General features: G+C 42.7%; 1 protein-coding gene across 2 annotated transcripts in view; it reads right to left on the reverse strand.

The window, feature by feature from the left end:
* sp4 (sp4 transcription factor) overlaps positions 1-18313 on the reverse strand; it is a 58815-nt gene that overhangs the window by 18698 nt on the left and 21804 nt on the right. For both annotated transcript variants that reach the window (XM_072575324.1, XM_072575325.1), the window contains exon 4: positions 652-889. In XM_072575324.1, the coding sequence (XP_072431425.1) occupies positions 652-889 (238 nt within the window). The remainder of the gene's footprint in view (positions 1-651; positions 890-18313) is intronic.

Here is an 18313-nt window from a genome sequence, read left to right on the forward strand (position 1 = left end):
TTTCATGATCTTGCTAGTTCATATTTCTAACTTCAAATGTTTGGCAGAAGCCAAGTTAATTATGTTCGCTACTCTGAAATGTTTCAGATTCTGAGCAATGAGTCTTTAATGTTGGTCTAATGTTTGGTGGGTACATTGACATTTAAAAGGCATTTGGACAAATAGGCGCATAGAAAAGACTTGGAAGGATATGGCCCAAGTGCAGGGCAATGGGTTTAGCGTGGATGATTCTCAAATGTCTCACATTTAATCAAGATTAATATTTACAATCATTTACAAATACAAGGGCCAGTTTGCTTCACAATTTAATAAAGTCATGTCTTATCTGATTGTAACCTCATGTATCTGTACAGAGTATGCATACTTCAGCTTTTTCTTTAGGGGAGATAAAGTGGTTGTAGTGCTAATGACAAGGACCACACAAAACGGAAAGTAAACTTATGGCAGTTTTTAAGTTGAGTTTTAAAGAGAATTGAAAACATAGCATTTAAAAACTATGCCAAATGATCACACTATGCCAAAATGATCTTGTGGTGCTATATTTAACAGAACACTCACCATATCCAAATAACTTAATAAATCTTTTAGAAATTCACTCATTAAGGAATTAATAAAAGGTAAAAAAGATAGAATTCTCATTTCATCACTCACCTCCCTTCTCCATCTCTACAGTTAGGGCATGAGCATGCAACTCTCCTTAGCCTTTTTCCAGGCTGAACATCCTGGTCACTAGCTGGTTGGAGCTGTACTTGTGTGATACTGTTGGGGCTAACAGTGCCCAGTGTAGCATTGGCAATGTTGCCAACAGCCACTGTAACAGGAGTTACAGTTGCAGGCTGTACTTTCAGATGCCATTTTGTATCGCCACCATCCTGGGTCTGCTGTTGACCTATGGGACAGTATTACATGTAAACTTATTCTTCATACTTGATCTGTACATAAAAGAAAGTGGTTAAAACATCCCAGTTAACCTTGAACAGCTCCTTTTTTACTTATTCCTCCTTTTTAAACTGTGCAAACTGACACACTGTCTTAGATATTATCCAAATTTCAAGAATAGACTTACAATGAATATATTCTTTAAATTTATAGAAATGAACACCCAGAACACAGGGGCAGTCATTCAATACCTAGAGTCTTTTCTTTAAAAGAAAAAAAAGATCCATGACAACATGTACCCCAATTCATTTATCTCTTTGTCTGACATACCAATATTATTACTTTAAAAGGAGCTAACAATATTAGTATCAACTATTTCACTTCATTCAGCAGTCAGGTTTTTTTGGGATAATAGCCCCAGATTTTCACATTTGTGTGAATAAACACTTTGGTTTCTGCTGTCAATGCTCCAGATCTATTTGCAACTGCAGTCTTTGCTCTGAACCTTTGCTGGTGAGAGAGGAGTTTCTACCTCTACCTTACTGAATTATTTTAAAAGGTCTGTACCAGATCCTATGAGTCACGGAGTTATAAGCACAGAAACAGATCCTTCGGACCAACTCCTCTGCACTGACAAGATATCCAAAATTAATCTTGTCCCAGCTGCCAGCATTTCCTTACTGGATCTCACCACCAGAGCCTGCATCAGCACCTGACACCTTCAGTTTCAACTGCAACCTTTTTAGCTTATATTCACATTCTCTCTTCCCTTTTCCTTTGTACTTCAAAAATATTATCCATCCCTCTTTCCTGATTTTTTTCTGCCATATGTATCTTCATCCTCTCCTCACCCTTCAGCTGCTTCAACTATAATTGCATATCACCCAAAATTTCTTTGTAGTCCTGCAGCACAGTGGCAGGCCCTTCGGCCCAAACTGGTCACTCTGACTAAATGGACTATCCACGCTAAATCCATTGCCCTGCATTTGGGCCATATCCTTCCAAATCCTTGCTATCCACATATTTATCCAAATGCCTTTTAAATGTTAATGTACCCGCCTTAAATCGCTTCTGCTTGCAGCTCATTCCATTTGCAGGTTCCCTCTAACCTGATGCCCTCTAGTCCTCTATTCCCCAACCCTGGGGAAAAAGTGCATTCACCCTATCCATGCCTCTCATGATCTTGTAGAGTTCAAAAGATCCCCCCCTCAGTCACCTACACTCTAAAGAAAAAAGTCCTAGCTTGTCCAACCACTCCCCATAACTCATTCCCTCGAGTCCTGGCAACATCCTTATAAAATTTCTTCCGCAAGCTCTCCAGTTTAATAACATCCTTCATAAAACAAGGTGACCAAAACTGAACACAACACTCCAAGTGCAGCCTCACCAATGTCCTGTACACCTGTAACATAAACTTCCCAACTTCTACACTCAATGCCCTGACTGAAGACCAGTGTGCCAAAAGCCACCTTCACTGCCCTGTCTACCTCTGACTCTACTTTCATAGAACTGTACACCTGAACTCCAAGGTCCCTCTGTTCCACCATACTACTTAATTCACTGTGAAACTCCTATCTTGATTTGACTTTCCAAAATGTAACATCCCACACTTCTCTATATTAAACTCCATTTGCCATTTCTCAGCCTACTTCCCCAGCTGATCAAGCTCCTTCTGCAATTTCTGATAACCTTCCTCACTGCCCATGATATTGTCTATTTTAGTGTCATCTGCAAACTTACTAATTCATGTCTTGTACATTCTCATCCAAATCATGGATACAGATAACAAACAACAATAAGTCCTGTATCAACCAGAGGCACAACACTAGTCACAGATATCCAGTCTGACAAGCATCTTTCTATTAGCCTCTGCTTCCTACCATCAAGCCAACTGTGTATCCAATTTGCCATCTCACCTGATTCCACACAATCTGACTTTTCAGAGCAGCCTACCACATGGAATATCATCAAAGGCCTTGGTGAAATCCACACAGACTACACTTACAGCTCTGCCCTTATCAACCTGCCTAGTCACTGCATTAAAACTAACAAATTTGCAAGGCATGGTTTCCCATCCACAGTTATCTGACTACTCCTAAATCAAACCCGGTCTTTCCAAATCCATGTATATTGTCTCCCTCAGAATCTTCAAGTAAATTATCACAGATTTTAGACTTACTGGTCTCTCATTCTCAGAATTTTCTTTGCAGCCCTTCTGGAATAACGGCACAATATTCATTACCCTTCAGTATCCTGGAACCTTACCCATGGCAAATGATGATGCAAATATATCAATCAGGAACCCCACAATTTCTTCTCCAGCCTCTTGCAGGGCTCTTGGATATATCAACAAGGCAAAAGTGAGGACTGCAGATGCTGGAAACCATAGTTTAGATCAGAGTGGTGCTGAAAAAGCACAGGTCAGGCAGCATCTGAGGAGCAGGAAAATCGACGTTTCGGGCAAAAGCCCATCATCAGGAATAGAGGATAAATCTCTCCACCCTGGAGGCTCGCTCCCCCTTTTTGCTGTCTTGATTTCCTTCTTCAGTAAACTCCTGCATCCCCGACAGGGATTTCCTTGATCCCAACTGCTGTACCTCAGCCAACGCTCCCTTGTTGCATTAACAGATCCACCCACGAGGATATTGTTTCCCTCTCCAGTCCAGGTGCAACCCGTCCCTCTTGAACAGGTCACTTCTACCCCAGAAAGGATCCCAATGTTCTAAGAATCTGAATCTGTCCGCCGCAACAATTAGTTAGCCATGCACTCATTCTCCTATTCTTACTCTCATTAGGACATGGCAATGGAAATAATCTAAAGATGACCACCGGCGAGGTCATGATTTTTTAACCTTTTTTCCAACTCTCATAATCATGCCACAGGGCCTCATCTCTATTTCTAGATATGTCATTTGTGCCAACGTGCACAATGACTTCTGGATGCTGACCGCCCTCCTGAGCCCTGGCACCCAGGAGGCAACATATCATCCTGGATTCCCATTTGCTGCCACAGAATCTCCTGTTTGACCCCCTATCAAGTCTCCTATCACTAAGGGCCTGTTAACTTGACCCTTTCCTACTGTCCAGAGCCATAGTGCCACCAACCTGACTACTGTATTTTCCCCCCGAATGGTCACCGCTCCTCCTCACCACCCCCCCCCCCCCCCCCCCCCCCCCCTCCCAACAAACACTCAACAATATTCAAAACCATATACCTGTTTGATGGGAATGGCCACAGGGATTCCTGTACTCCCTTTGCCTTACCTGGTGGTCATCCAATACTCTCTGCCTACGTCTTAGGCATGACCCCCTCAAACTCTTATTTCTGAGATGATCCTGAGTGCACCCAGCTCCAGATCCCTAACACGGTCTCCCAGGGGCACACCTGGGTGCACTTCCCACAGGCTGAGTCATCAAGTACTACGGAAATTTCATTCTAGCATTTCACTGCCTGGAGTACTTGGCTCCTTTCATATATTTCCTCAAAACCCAAAGTGCTGTGCTAGAAACTCAATTAGCTCGCACTTTAAGCTCTGTCAGGTAACACTGCTTTCAGATTACCTGTCAAATTAAATCAGCCTTGATTTTGAAATTTCCTTTAATGCTGCCAGTAACAGAACTTTCATCTGCAGAAAATCCTTTGCGGTTTCCAATGCCATGCCTTAAATGCAGAACAGACCCGGTTTTCCACAGGATCCTCATTGCTTATTTCCAAACAAACTAAATCAAATCCACTTTGAACCCGGGACAATGAGCTGCCAAACTTTAATACCCAGTGGGGCCAGATATTGTAAATCAAGCCCTGCTATTCCTGGGGTCATTAGATTAGATTAGATTACTTAGTGTGGAAACAGGTCCTTCGGCCCAACAAGTCCATACCGACCCATCGAAGCGCAACCCAACCATACCTCTGCATTTACCCTTCACCTAACACTATGGGCAATTTAGCATGGCCAATTCACCTCACCTGCACATTTTTGGACTGTGAGGAAACCGGAGTACCTGGAGGAAACCCACGCAGACACGGGGAGAATGTACTTGATGTTTGAGTCTTTTTGTTTTTAAAGAACTTCTGCACAGTACCTCAATTTACCAGACTTTCAGATGAAGAGGATAGACAGTAAGGAGTAAACAAACAATTTGTTTCAAGCATGCATATGGGAAGTGCACCCAGGTGTGCCCCTGGGAGACAGTGTTGGGGAACTGGAGCTGGGTGCACTCAGGATCATCTCAGAAATAAGAGTTTGAGGGGGTCATGCCTAAGACGTAGGCAGAGAGTAGTTGGATGACCACCAGGTAAGGCAAAGGGAGTAGGCATGGAGTACAGGAATCCCTGTGGCCATTCCCACCAAACAGGTATATGGTTTTGAATGGTCCTAGTATGCACTAGCACTCCTTTGCCACATTATACAGTTGAATCTTTGAACAATAAAAGTATAATCTGATCAGTAGCACCTTTACCTCGAGTAAATAGTTTAGTTTGCTCACAAAAAAACTTCTATATATAACAGCAGCTTTGCCAAGCATGATTTGCTATTACTGAAAACAAGAGGATGTTTTAGTTACACTTGCACCATTGAAATGGCAATGCACTATTGTTGCCTTTTTTGCTTTCAAAAAGTGATAATTCTCAACAATGGAGGATTTGTTGTAGCCTGGTTTAACGGAATATTGAGCAATGCTTAAATTATGTACAGTTGACTTTTGTCTAGATTACCAATATGGTAAATGTAAGTGTTACCAGTTTCATGGTGGCAAAATACACTGCACTAGAGTCAAATAACTCAGATATCACCCTTTGTGCCATTGTGTCTGCACCGACCTACACTAGTCCCACCTTCTCCCACTTGGCCCAAAGCCTTGAATCTTATGACATTTCACATGCTCATGAAAGTACTTTCCAAAATGTTTAGGCTCCTCATCACGACGGCTCAGTGGTCAGCACTGCTGCCTCACAGCACCAGGAACCCAGGTTTGATCCCGGCCTTGGGCAACTGTCTGTGTGGAGTTTGCACATTCTCTCCATGTCTGCGTGGGTTTCCTCCAGGTGCTCAGGTTTCCTCCCACAGTCAAAGATGTGCAGGTCAGGTGAATTGGCCATTCTAAATTGCCTATAGTCTTAGGTGTATTAGTCAGAGGGAAATGGGTCTGGGTGGGTTACTCTTTGGAGGGTTGGTGTAGACCTGTTGGGCCGAAGGGCCTGTTTTCACACTGTACGAAATCTAATCTAACCACCTAATGCATTAACCCACCCCCATCAGTGCACTGCAGATTTCTACCATCCTAGTTTCCTTTATGAATACAAGGAACAATACAGTGTTGGACCCAAGTGTTGAAACTGAAAAGCTCTCCTGAACACATTTCAAGAAATCTGCCTCCTTTAAACCCTTTGACTATGACTATCCCAATTAATGCTGGGAAAGTTGAAATCCCTTAATTATCCTATTATTATTACACACCTCCGTGAGTTGTCCATCTGCTTTCCTACTGCATGTTTACTGCCAGCAATGTGACTACCACATTCTTCTTACAAAGGTCTGCAGACAGTCTATTTGAAGATGCTTCAGAGTACTTTCTCCCACCACCCCACCTCCCCGGAATGTAGAGGTGCCAGTCTAGCCCCTCCTTCAACTGACATCTCTATGATGCCAACAATATTATATGCCACATGGCAATCTAAGCCCTTAACTCACCTATCTTATTAAAGAAGCTCAATTTAAAGTTACAACCCGACTTTGTGTCTTAGTATGGAATATTACTTTCATGTACGGATATACAATGATAAGCAATTCCATTTGACCAGAAAAGCAGTTAGGGAATCAACTCTATCCTAAGTCGATGTAGTGGTTTTCAAATATTTGATCTGAGAAAGAATGAGAAAATCTGATTTATGATGTGGCAGGCAAACACATCAGGGGACCTCAACATGCGATTGTGGCGCCCAATATCAATATAATATCTTCCTCTTTTACTATTACGACTGTCAGAATGACTACTGGTATTAGACTAAATTTTCTCTGAACATTTCAGAACTATAACTGAACAAAACTAGAAAGAAAAAGAAAAATGGTGCACAAGCCAAATTTAAAGGAAGAAGCGACAATTAAAATGCAACACCATTATAAGATGTATGAATGAGGGGGGAGCAAAACTGCAAAAACTCTTCGAAGAGTCTTAAAATCCACTTTCAGCCGTTGGCAGCCTTATCCAAGTCTGAAGGAATAGGAGGTGCAGGGACAAAGAGGAGGCATAAAGGAAGCCAAAAGACATGGAAGAAGAGAGGGTTTGAGAAGTTTGTGCCAAAAAGGCTGTTAAGCCAGGCCTGAAACGAAGGTTTGGCTCCAGCAGGTGGCTATTTGCCATTTGGTTGTTGGGGTTGGGTTTAGTTATCATCAAGAGTCAGATTTATAGTTATCCAGGAGTCAAGAACAGATTTAATTCCTTAACATTTGCAAGCTACCTATTCAGGTACATCAGCGAGAACCATCCAAAATCTCAATTCAAGAGTTTTCTACAGGGTTCCAGACACACCATTTTCATTGGAAATTTCCAATTCCCCTGCAATTCTTGCAATGTCAGCTGCATTAGAATTCCAAATGATCAGGCCATGCAAATCCTGTCTGTGCTGCTAATGAAAGATGTGGGCCAAGATCGTTGTAACTTCATTGCAACTGTCATCTTAGCAAGTCAAATTTATAACTATTGAGTGCATTGCAATTAGTTAAACTCGAAATATTGCTGATGTATGTGACATACCAAGAGTTTATTAAAGCACAAAGAAATCTGACAGATTCAACAAGATATTTATTTATTTATTTGTGTTTACTTATATAGTAACTTCGAAAAAATTGGTTTTATAATGTTTGTGATGTTTTATTAACAACAAAACACAAAATTGGGAGCAGGCTTGGAGTGAGTATTTTAAAGGAGGCATGGACAGAAACAAAGAAGGTTAGGTGAGAAATTCCTGAGCTAGGAGCCCGGACAGTTGAAGGCAAGGCCACCAAAAGGCCAGAATTGGATAAACACACATAGTCTAACTTCTTTTCTCTGTAAAACTGACTTGAAGAAGAGTGTGTAGTCTCTTTAGGAGTTATACACAATCATGTATGTATGGAACAAACAGGCTGCATACAAGTCACATTTTGATGGCTATATGGAAGTGCATTTGTACAGCTTCGAGGGAATACTGGTTGTAGAGCTGGGATGTTTACAGAAATAGGATAAGGGTTGGGCATGGAATGATTTAAAAAACATGGATAAGATTTCTCAAAAGACAAACGGAGGCATTCCTCAATGGCAGTCAATAAACACAGCATCAGCAAACAGAACGATAGGTTGATGAGAGTTGGGACTCGAGCAATAGAACTTTGGCTGACTTCACTGTTACAGAGGATGGAAGATTAAACACAGAGGGTGTTGTGGTAGTTAGTCTATAGGTAACAAAGGCATGGATTTTGTTTGTGGTAGACAAGGCAAGGGGGGTTTGAGTTGTGAAATGTTACAGACCGGATATAGATGGTCCACTAATGGCATGAGCATGTGGTCAGAAACATTAGAATTTTCACAGAAGACTGATTCAACCTTGGAAAAATGTCAGAGATGAAATCAGTGAGCGCTTGCAGGTGGATCATAAAGAACAACTTCAGAGTTCCAGTATTTTGGTCGAGGAAATTTCCAATGATCAAACACTGGGTGCGCAGAGACAAGTCAGGAATTGTAGTGGTTTACAATTGTAACGAGATAAAATTCAGTGTACATGATGAAAAGTGACAGATGTTTCCTTGAGGATCACCGATGTAACAGTGCAGGAAAAGAAACAGAAGCCATTGCAAGTGATTCCCCGGCCAAGACTGAACAAAAAGAATGGAAATTCAGTCCCACTCAACTTGGCAACAGTAGGGAGATGTTGATGGAAGTAAATATGGTTAGCCACATAAGAGGCTACAGATAAGCCAAAGAGGAAACAGCAGGGTCTATACACTGATAGAACAATAGACTTAGTGATGATTTAATAGAATAGTTACATCACAGGAGGCTATTTGGGCCTGGTGTATGGGCCATCTCTCTGCAAAAGCAGCCCATCTAGCCCTGCAACTCCACCTAAAATATACTTGGAATACTGTGTCCAGTTCTGATCGCCCTACTATAGGAAAGATACAGAGGCTTTGGAAAGGGTGCAAAGAAGGTTTACCAGAATGTTGCCTGGACTGGCCTTATGAATAAAGGTTGAATAAGCTCGGACTTTTCTCTGGAGACAAGGAGGAAGAGAGGAGATCTGATTGAGGTGTACAAAATAATGCGAGGAATAGATAGAGTCAATAGCCAGAAACTTTTCCCCAGGGCAGAATTGACTGGTACGAGAAGTCATAGTTTGAAGATACTGGGAGGAAGGCATAAAGGAGACGTCAGAGGTAGGTTCTTTACGCAGAGAGTTGTGAATGCGTTGCCAGCTGAGGTGGTGGAAGCCAAGTCATTGGGGACATTTAAGCAACTGCTGGACATCCACATGGATAGCAGTGAGTTGAGGGGTGCGTAGGTTAACTTACTATATTTTACATTAGGATTAAATCTCGGCACAACATCGTGGGTCAAAGGGCCTGTTCTGTGCTGTACTTTTCTATGTTCTAAACGGTCAATTTTTCACTTCAGAATTTAATGGTGTTAACAAACAAACACAATGGATGTAACATGTCGTGACTCTACTAACATACTATTTCAATTAACTAAGTTTCGAAAAGGAAAGTCCAAACCGGTGAACAAAGTGTCAAACCTACCTTAAATGTACCTATATCTTTGACCTGTAAGTGAATCTTTCACATATCAACACAAACATACCACACTCTGCAACAGGAAAGATTAGGGAAGCAGTACACTGAAGTTAAAAATAAGCACTGCAGCTCAAGAGTATATTCAGTGCAATTTTCCATAAAAGATCTCAACTTTCACAAATGAGAGGTCACTGCAGACCTAGTAAAATACTGATCCACAGAAGCAGACAGTGAGAAATTTGACTCATCCTTTTAATTAAAAAGTTCACTCACAAATATGTTGTAGTTAAGCAAACTCCCCAATGTCACCAAGTAAACTACAATGCAGGATGTGAAAATGCCAACTAAAACAAGCGCAAATTGTATTATCCTGTGCACTGTTCATACTTTAAAACCTGAATTTCTGAATTAAAAAATTAACTTAACAACAAAAATTTTGTACTGGTAGCACGGTTTTAATAGGAACCTATTTTGTGAATTTATTCTAGGGACTGCTTCTTTTTTTGGGCATAAAAGGCACACTGGATCTTGACTCATTTAATTTCCCAGACTGTACGGGCTTCCTCAAATGACCCGAGGAGGCCAAGCAGCTGCTGCAGCAGAGACCAGAATATGCAACAATGATGCAAAAGGAACCACTCTTTGTCTTCCTACTTCATATTCCTTTAGCACTCAAAAAGATATACCAGTTAAGCTTTCCAATTGTAATTTGCTTAACTTTGTGTATTGAAGGGCCCTAACAACAAGAACAGAAAACAGGGTGTAACCTGATTGCATCTTTAACAAGATGCAAAAATTTAACATGACTACATCTATTAAATTCAAGTGCAGATTCAACTGACAGACATACTGCAATACAAAGAAATTATCTTTCCTCAAACATTACCAAAAACGTTTTGGATTAAGCGACCATATTACCTAGGCACTCTGTCACCTTAAAATTCCCAAGAATAAGTCTATTTACCCTCATTCTGATACAATTCAATCTAGTTGCTCCATTACAACATGGACGACTTTATCAAAGTCTGCCATGAGGTCATGCTTCAGCTGTACAAGACACTGGTAAGTCTGCACTTGGAGTGCTGCATATAGTTATGGCCATCGCATTATAAGGAGGGTTTGGAACGGTTCAGAGGAGATTTACTAGGATGATGCCTGGAATGGAAGGAAGATCTTCTGAGGAAAGGCTGAGAGAACGGAGGCTGTTTTCTTTGGAGAGAAGGAGGTTAAGAGGTGACTTAATGGAGATAAGATAATCAGAGGGTTACATAGGGTGGACAGTGAGACCCTTTTTCCTTAGATGGTAAAGGCTAACACGAGGGAACATAGCTTTAAATTGAGGGGTGACAGATTTAGGACAGATATCAGGGGTAGTTTCTGTACTCAGTAGTAGAGGCGTGCAATGGCCTGCCTGAAACAATAGTAGACTCGACAACGTTAAGGGCATTTAAATGGGCATTGGACATTCATATGGATAATAATGGAACGGTGTCCGTTAGGTGGGCATCAGATTAATTTCAGAAGTCTGTGCAAATGGAAGGCCGAAGGACATTACAGTGCAGTACAGGCCCTATGTTCTATGTTCTACCGACGAAGGAACTGGTTTGTTAACCAAACAGTTGCTTGATTAAGAGAATAAAAACTTCAGAAATCTATAGTTTTAGACTGACCACAAGGAAAGAAGATTGGAAAAACATTGTGAAAACAAGAGCCAAGGAGAAGTGTGGCTACAAGGACCCAAGTGGAGCATTTCTTTTACGGTTTCATATCTATGGATGATCTAAAGCAGACTATAGATAATAACATGACATTAGTGTGGAAATCTCTTAAGCAACAAATAATTCATCTGAAATTACCAATATATTGGATAATTATGAACAGGAATTCATGTCTAATTTACATCAAAAGATATTGATTAAGCATTGATACCTTCATGTACTAGCTAGGTGTGTTCAGAAAGAACATATCGTGGATCTGGTAGGTATTATCTACATTTTGCAGAGTCAGATATTGCTGAATGCATTGTATTTATAGACATGATGTACCTAGTAACAACTGTTGTAGATGCGAAGTACGCAAGAGATTGCAGAGAATAAGTATACATAAGGAAAGTGGCTCGTTGGTTTAGGGGTATGTTACTTGCTTTGGGTCTACTAATGTGCAGACTTGAGAGATCCAGGGTTCAAATCCAGGACAAGCCCCCACTTCTTAATTTGGGGAGGCACAGTGGTTCAGTGGTTAGCACTGCTGCCTCACAGCACCAGGGCTCCCAGGTTCAATTCTGGCCTCGGGCAACTGTGTGTGGAGTTTGCACATTCTCTCCATGTCTGCGTGGGTTTCCTCCGGGTGCTCCCGTTTCCTCCCACAGTTCCAAGATATGCAGTCAGGTGAATTGGCCATTTTCAATTGCAAAGGTGTAGCCATGGGCACCCGCATGGGCCCCAGCTATGCCTGCCTCTTCGTGGAACAGTCCATCTTCCACAGCTATACTGGCACCACCCCCACCTTTTCCTCCGCTACGTCGATGACTGTATCGGCGCTGCCTCGTGCTTCCACGAGGAGGTTGAACAGTTCATCCACTTTACCAACACCTTCCACCCCGACCTCAAATTCACCTCGACCGTCTCAGACTCCTCCCTCCCCTTCCTGGACCTTTCCATTTCTATCTCGGGCGACCGAATCAACACGGACATTTACTATAAACCAACCGACTCCCACAGCTACCTAGACTACATCTCCTGCCACGCTGCCCCCTGTAAAAACGCCATCCCATATTCCCAATTCCTTCGTCTCCGCTGCATCTGATCCCAGGAGGACCAGTTCCAATACCGTACAACCCAGATGGCCTCCTTCTTCAAAGACCGCAATTTCGCCCCAAACGTGATCGAAGATGCATCTCCACCGCATCTCCTCCGCCCCTCCAACCGCCACCAAGACAGAACCCCACTGGTCCTCACCTACCACCCCACCAACCTCCATATACAGCGTATCATCCGCCATCATTTCCGCCACCTCCAAACGGACCCCACCACCAGGGATATATTTCCCTCCCCTCCCCTATCAGTGTTCTGAAAAGACCACTCCCTCGTCAGGTCCACACCCCCCACCAACCCAACCTTCACTCCCGGCACCTTGCCCTGCAACCGCAAGAAATGCAAAACTTGCGCCCACACCTCCCCCCTTACTTCCCTCCAAGGCCCCAAGGGATCCTTCCATATCCGCCACAAATTCACCTGCACCTCCACACACATCATTTATTGCATCCACTACACCCAATGTGGCCTCCTCTATATTGGGGAGCCAGGCCGCCTACTTGCGGAATGTTTCAGAGAACACCTCTGGGACACCCGGACAAACCAACCCAACCACCCCGTGGCTCAACACTTCAACTCCCCCTCCCACTCCACCAAGGACATGCAGGTCCCTGGACTCCTCCATCGCCAAACCATAGCAACAAGGCAGTTGGAGGAAGAACGCCTCATCTTCCGCCTAGGAACCCTCCAACCACAAGGGATCAACTCAGATTTCTCCAGTTTCCTCATTTCCCCTCCCCCCACCCTGTCTCCGTCAAATCCCTCTAACTCAGCACCGCCTTCCTAACCTGCAATCTTCTTCCTGACCTCTCCGCCCCCACCCCCACTCCAGCCTATCACCCTCACTTTGACCTCCTTCCACCTATTGCATTTCAAACTCCCCTCCCCCAAGTCCCTCCTCCCTACCTTTTATCTTAGCCTGCTGGACACTTTCCTCATTCCTGAAGAAGGGCTCATGCCCAAAACATCAATTCTCCTGCTCCTTGGATGCTGCCTGACCTCCTGCGCTTTTCCAGCAACACATTTTCAGCTCATTTTCAATTGCCCATAGTGTCAGATGCATTAGTCAGAGGGAAATGGATCTAGGTGGGTTACTCTTCGGAGGGTTGGTATGGACCTGTTGGGCTGAAGGACCTGTTTCCACACTGTAGGGAATCTAATCTAATCAAAGGAAAGTTACCCACAGCCAAGTGTCAGATGGATGTGGATACGTGATAAGAAATCCAGCAATCATTGAATCCCTACAGTGTAGAAGGAGGCCATTCAGCTGATTGATTCCACACTGACCCTCCAAAGAGCATCTCACCCAGACCCACTTCCCAACTTGCCCCTGTAACCCTGCATTCCCCATGGCCAATCCATCTAACCTGCACATCTTTGGTCTATAGATTTTTTGGTCGATAGTCCAGAGATTTCTTTTCTAGCTGGAGGAAGGTTTGTAGTGGAATTCCTCAAGTTCAGAATTGGGGCCTTTGCTTTTCCTATTATATACTAATTATCTGGTTCTTGGTGTATAATCCACGTTTGCAGATGACATTAAACTTAGAACAACTGCAAACTGATAGAAGGGTGGAATGGAACTCCTAAAAAGGACACTTATGCAGCGGACAGATGAGTGGCAGATGACATTCAACGCAGAGAATATCAGAGGTGATGCTCTTTCGGAGAAAGAATGCTAAGGAAATGGAAAGTACGATACACAATTCTAAAGGGATGAGGAGCAGACTGACCTGGGGGAATATTTTTGTACAGATCATTGAAGGTGGCAGAACAGGAGGAAATAGCAGTAAAATAGAGACAGAGGTGTTCTTAGCTTTATTACTAAGAGCACAGAGTAGAAGAACACTGAGGTGAATGTTGCAATTCTATAAGCAAAATTAGAGTTGCAGTGGATAGCGAAGAAGATTACCTCAGAATACAATGGGATCTTAATCAGATGGGCCAATGGGTTTAAGAGTGGCAGATGGAGTTTAATTTAGATAAATGTGAGGTGCTACATTTTGGAAAAGGAAAATCAAATCAGGACTCATATGGTCCCGAATGTTGCTGAACAAAGAGACTTTGGAGGGCAGGTTTATAGATCACAGAACATTACAGCGCAGTACAGGCCCTTTGGCCCTCTTTGTTGTGGCAACCTGTGAAACCAATCTGATGCCCATCTAACTTACACTATTCCATTCTCATCCATATGCCTATCCAATGACCAATAAAATGCTCTTAAAGTTGGCGAATCTACTACTCTTGCAAGCAGGATGTTCCACGCCCCTACTACACTGCGTGAAGAAAATATCTCCGACATTGATCTTATAGCTTTAAACTGAGAGGAGATAGATATGTCCCCTCATGCTAGCCATCGCCAGAGGAAAAAGGCTCTCACTGTCCATCCTATTTAACCCTCTGATTATATGCCTCAATTAAGTCACCTCTCAACTTTCTTCGCTAACAACATCAAGTCCCTTAGCCTTTCCTCACAAGACCTTCCCTCCATATCAGACAACATTCTAGTAAATCTCCTCTGAACGCTCTCTAAAGCTTCCAGGTCCTTCTTATAATGCAGTGACTGGAATTGTATGAAATACCTCAAGTGCGGCCACACCAGAGTTCTGTACAGCTGCAGCATGACCTCAGGTTCCAAAACTTAATTCTTCTAACAATAAAAGCAAACACACCGTATGCCTTCTTAAAAATCCCATCAACCTGGATGGCAACTTTCAAAAGATCTATGTACATGGACACACAGATCCCGCTGCTCTCCTACACTATCAAGAATCTTACATTAACCCAGTACAGGCCCTTTGGCATTCCTTCCAAAGTGAATCACCTCACTTTTCCGCATTAAACTCCACTTGCCACCTCAGCCCAGCTCTGCAGCTTATCTATGTCCCTCTGTAACCTGCAACATCCTTCGGCATTATCCACAACTGTACCGACCTTAGTGTCATCCGCAAGTTTACTAACCCACCTTTCTCTGCCCTCATCCAGGTATTTTATAAAAGTGACAAATAGCATTGGACCCAAAATCCATCCTTGCAGTACCCCACTAGTATTTGAACTCCAGGATGAATATTTCCCATCAACCATCCACCCTCTGTCTCCTTTCAGTTAGTCAATTTCTGATGCAAACCGTTAAATCACCCTCAATGCCCATGCCTCCGTATTTTGTGCTATAGTCTACCGTGGAGAACCTTACCAAAACACCTTACTGAAATCCATATAAATCATATCAGCCGCTTTACCCTCATCCACATGTTTCGTCACCTTCTCAAAAGAACTCAGTAAGGTTTCGAGGCATAACTTACCCTTCACAAAAAGTTATTGACTACCCCTACTTAACTTATTCCTATCTAGATGATTATAAATTCTATTCTTGAAAGTAGAGTTGCAGGTAGTTAGGATAGTGAAGGCGGCATTTGGTACGCCTTTCTTTATTGATCAGAGCATTGAGTACAGGAGTTGGGAGGTCATGTTGCAGCTATACAGGACATCAGTTAGGCCACTTTTGGAATATCGCGTGGAAGTCTGGTCTCCTTCATACAGGAAGAATGCGGTGAAATTTGAAAAGGGTTCAAAAAAGATTTACAAGGGCGTTGCCAGGACTGAAGCTCCAGGGAGAGGCTGAATAGGCTGGGGCTGGTCTCCCTGGAACATCGGAGGCTGAGGGGTGACCTTAGAGATTTACAAAATCATGAGGAGCACGGAGAAGATAAACAGACAAGGTCTTTTCCCTGGGATGGAGGAAGTCCACAACTAGAGGGCATAGGTTTAGGGTGAGAGAGAAGATATAAAAAGGACCTAAGGGGCAACGTTTTCCACAGAGGGTGGTGCATGTATGGAATAAGCTACGAGAGAAAGTGGAGGGGGAGGCTGGTACAATTACAGCATTTAAAAAGTATTCAGATGGTTATGTGGATAGGAAGGGTTCAGAGGGATATGGGCCAAGTGCTGGCAAATGGGACTAGATTAGGTTAGGACATCTATTAGGCATGGAAACGTTGCACCGAAGAGTATATGCTGTACATGTCTATGACGCTAAGACAGTTGTTAGACCTCAGGTAGAATATTGTGTAGTTGTAGGTGCCACATTATAGGAAAAGATGCAAATACATTGGAGAGAGTGCATAAGTGATTTAAGAGAATGGTTCCAATATGGAGAAATATTAGCTACAAGGACAGATTGAAGTAGGCGGGGTTGTTCTCCCTGAAACAGTGAAGGCGACCAAGATATCAGATTCAGGTTTTCAAAATAATGAACAGCCTGGACAGAGTAGATGCAATGAAGCGGTCTTCCACTTGTGAAAGGAACAAGAACGAGAGGGCATAGATTTAAAAACTGATGCGCAATGGAAGCAAAGCTTTCACACAATAAAACACACTGCCTGGAAATGTGGTGGAGGCAGGTATAACTGAGGCACTCAAGGACACCATTGATGGCAATATGGATAGTAATGGTGGGCAGGGTTTTGGAGGGGGGGGTGGAAGAGAGGGGAGATTGGTAATAGAACTAATGTAGGCACAATGGGCGATTCGCCTTCTGCACTGTAATAGTTGATATTCTACAATATCATCTCCTTCACAAGAACAGGTTATGCACAAATTCTTTAGAACTGTCACACTATACCAGCTACAAATGTCAAAAAATACATTCCTTACAGATTCTCATGATCTGAAACTGGTTGGATCCTCAATCTGAGTTACCAAACAGATAACTTCCACTGAAGTTTCAAAAGATGACCAAAATTTCTAACAAAACTCACATGATCAAGTGATGTCAATCAGTGCCAACATGTGGTTGGGTAGACTGCTGCCACAACCACCTTTTCTGACTGGGACTACAGGCCCTATTTAATCTGAAGCTGTAGGGGTGAACCACTAGTGAGTCAACCAAGAGGAGGCAACAGCAATTAATTAAACTGTGCTTCTGACAAAATGACAAAGTCTATGAGGATAACTCGGGCAAAAGGACCAAAGGAGGACAGACCCAAAATGTTCTACCTTTAACAAAAGATCCTGTAACACAAAACTGGGTGCACTTAATGCTGATTTCATATTAATTTATGCAACTGAACTTCTCTCACATATGGTCAAAATACTTTTCAGAATTTCTCACTTTGAAGTTGCATTCTCTTCTAAAATGGTCATGTATAAATTAATATTGCACTTTTTATTAGTTCACTTTAAAGACTTCTCATTATGCAAAAATGTACTCAAAACTTAAAACTGATCCAATAATAAGATTTTCAGTTTGGAAATACAATATCTTCTTAGCTACCTGGGTGGGTAGGCCAGATCTCAGTTCAGGTTATGAAAGCTTAATTTTCAAATTCAGCAGAGAGAGAGTATGATCAAAGAGACCATTATCCTCAGAATCACTACTGTATGGAAGCAGGCCGTTCGGCTATCGAGTGTACACCCACCCTCCAAAGAGCATCCCACTCTAAGATAGCATACATACAAAATAGAGAACAGCAAACAGACATAATTCCACTGTTCAAGGTGAATGGCTCATCATACAAATGTTTGTTTCTTAAACATCTGAGCAAAGTTTGGTAAATTAGTAGACTCATATCTATCTAGATTAAGCAACTAAGTTGTCCTTCCTCACTGTACTCTTGCTTTCTGTACTTTTCCTCCAGTTTGCTTTCAAAGGCATAGAGTCATTGAGATGTACAGCATGGAAACAGACCCTTCGGTCCAACCTGTCCATGCCGACCAGATATCCCAACCCAATAGCGTCCCACCTGCCAGCACACGGCCCATATCCCTCAAAACCCTTCCTCTTCATATACCCATCCAAATGCCTCTTAAATGTTGCAATTGTACCAGCCTCCACCACTTCCTCTGGCAGCTCAT

The sequence above is a fragment of the Chiloscyllium punctatum genome, chromosome 8 (genome assembly GCF_047496795.1).
Source record: "Chiloscyllium punctatum isolate Juve2018m chromosome 8, sChiPun1.3, whole genome shotgun sequence".
Taxonomy (NCBI): domain Eukaryota; kingdom Metazoa; phylum Chordata; class Chondrichthyes; order Orectolobiformes; family Hemiscylliidae; genus Chiloscyllium; species Chiloscyllium punctatum.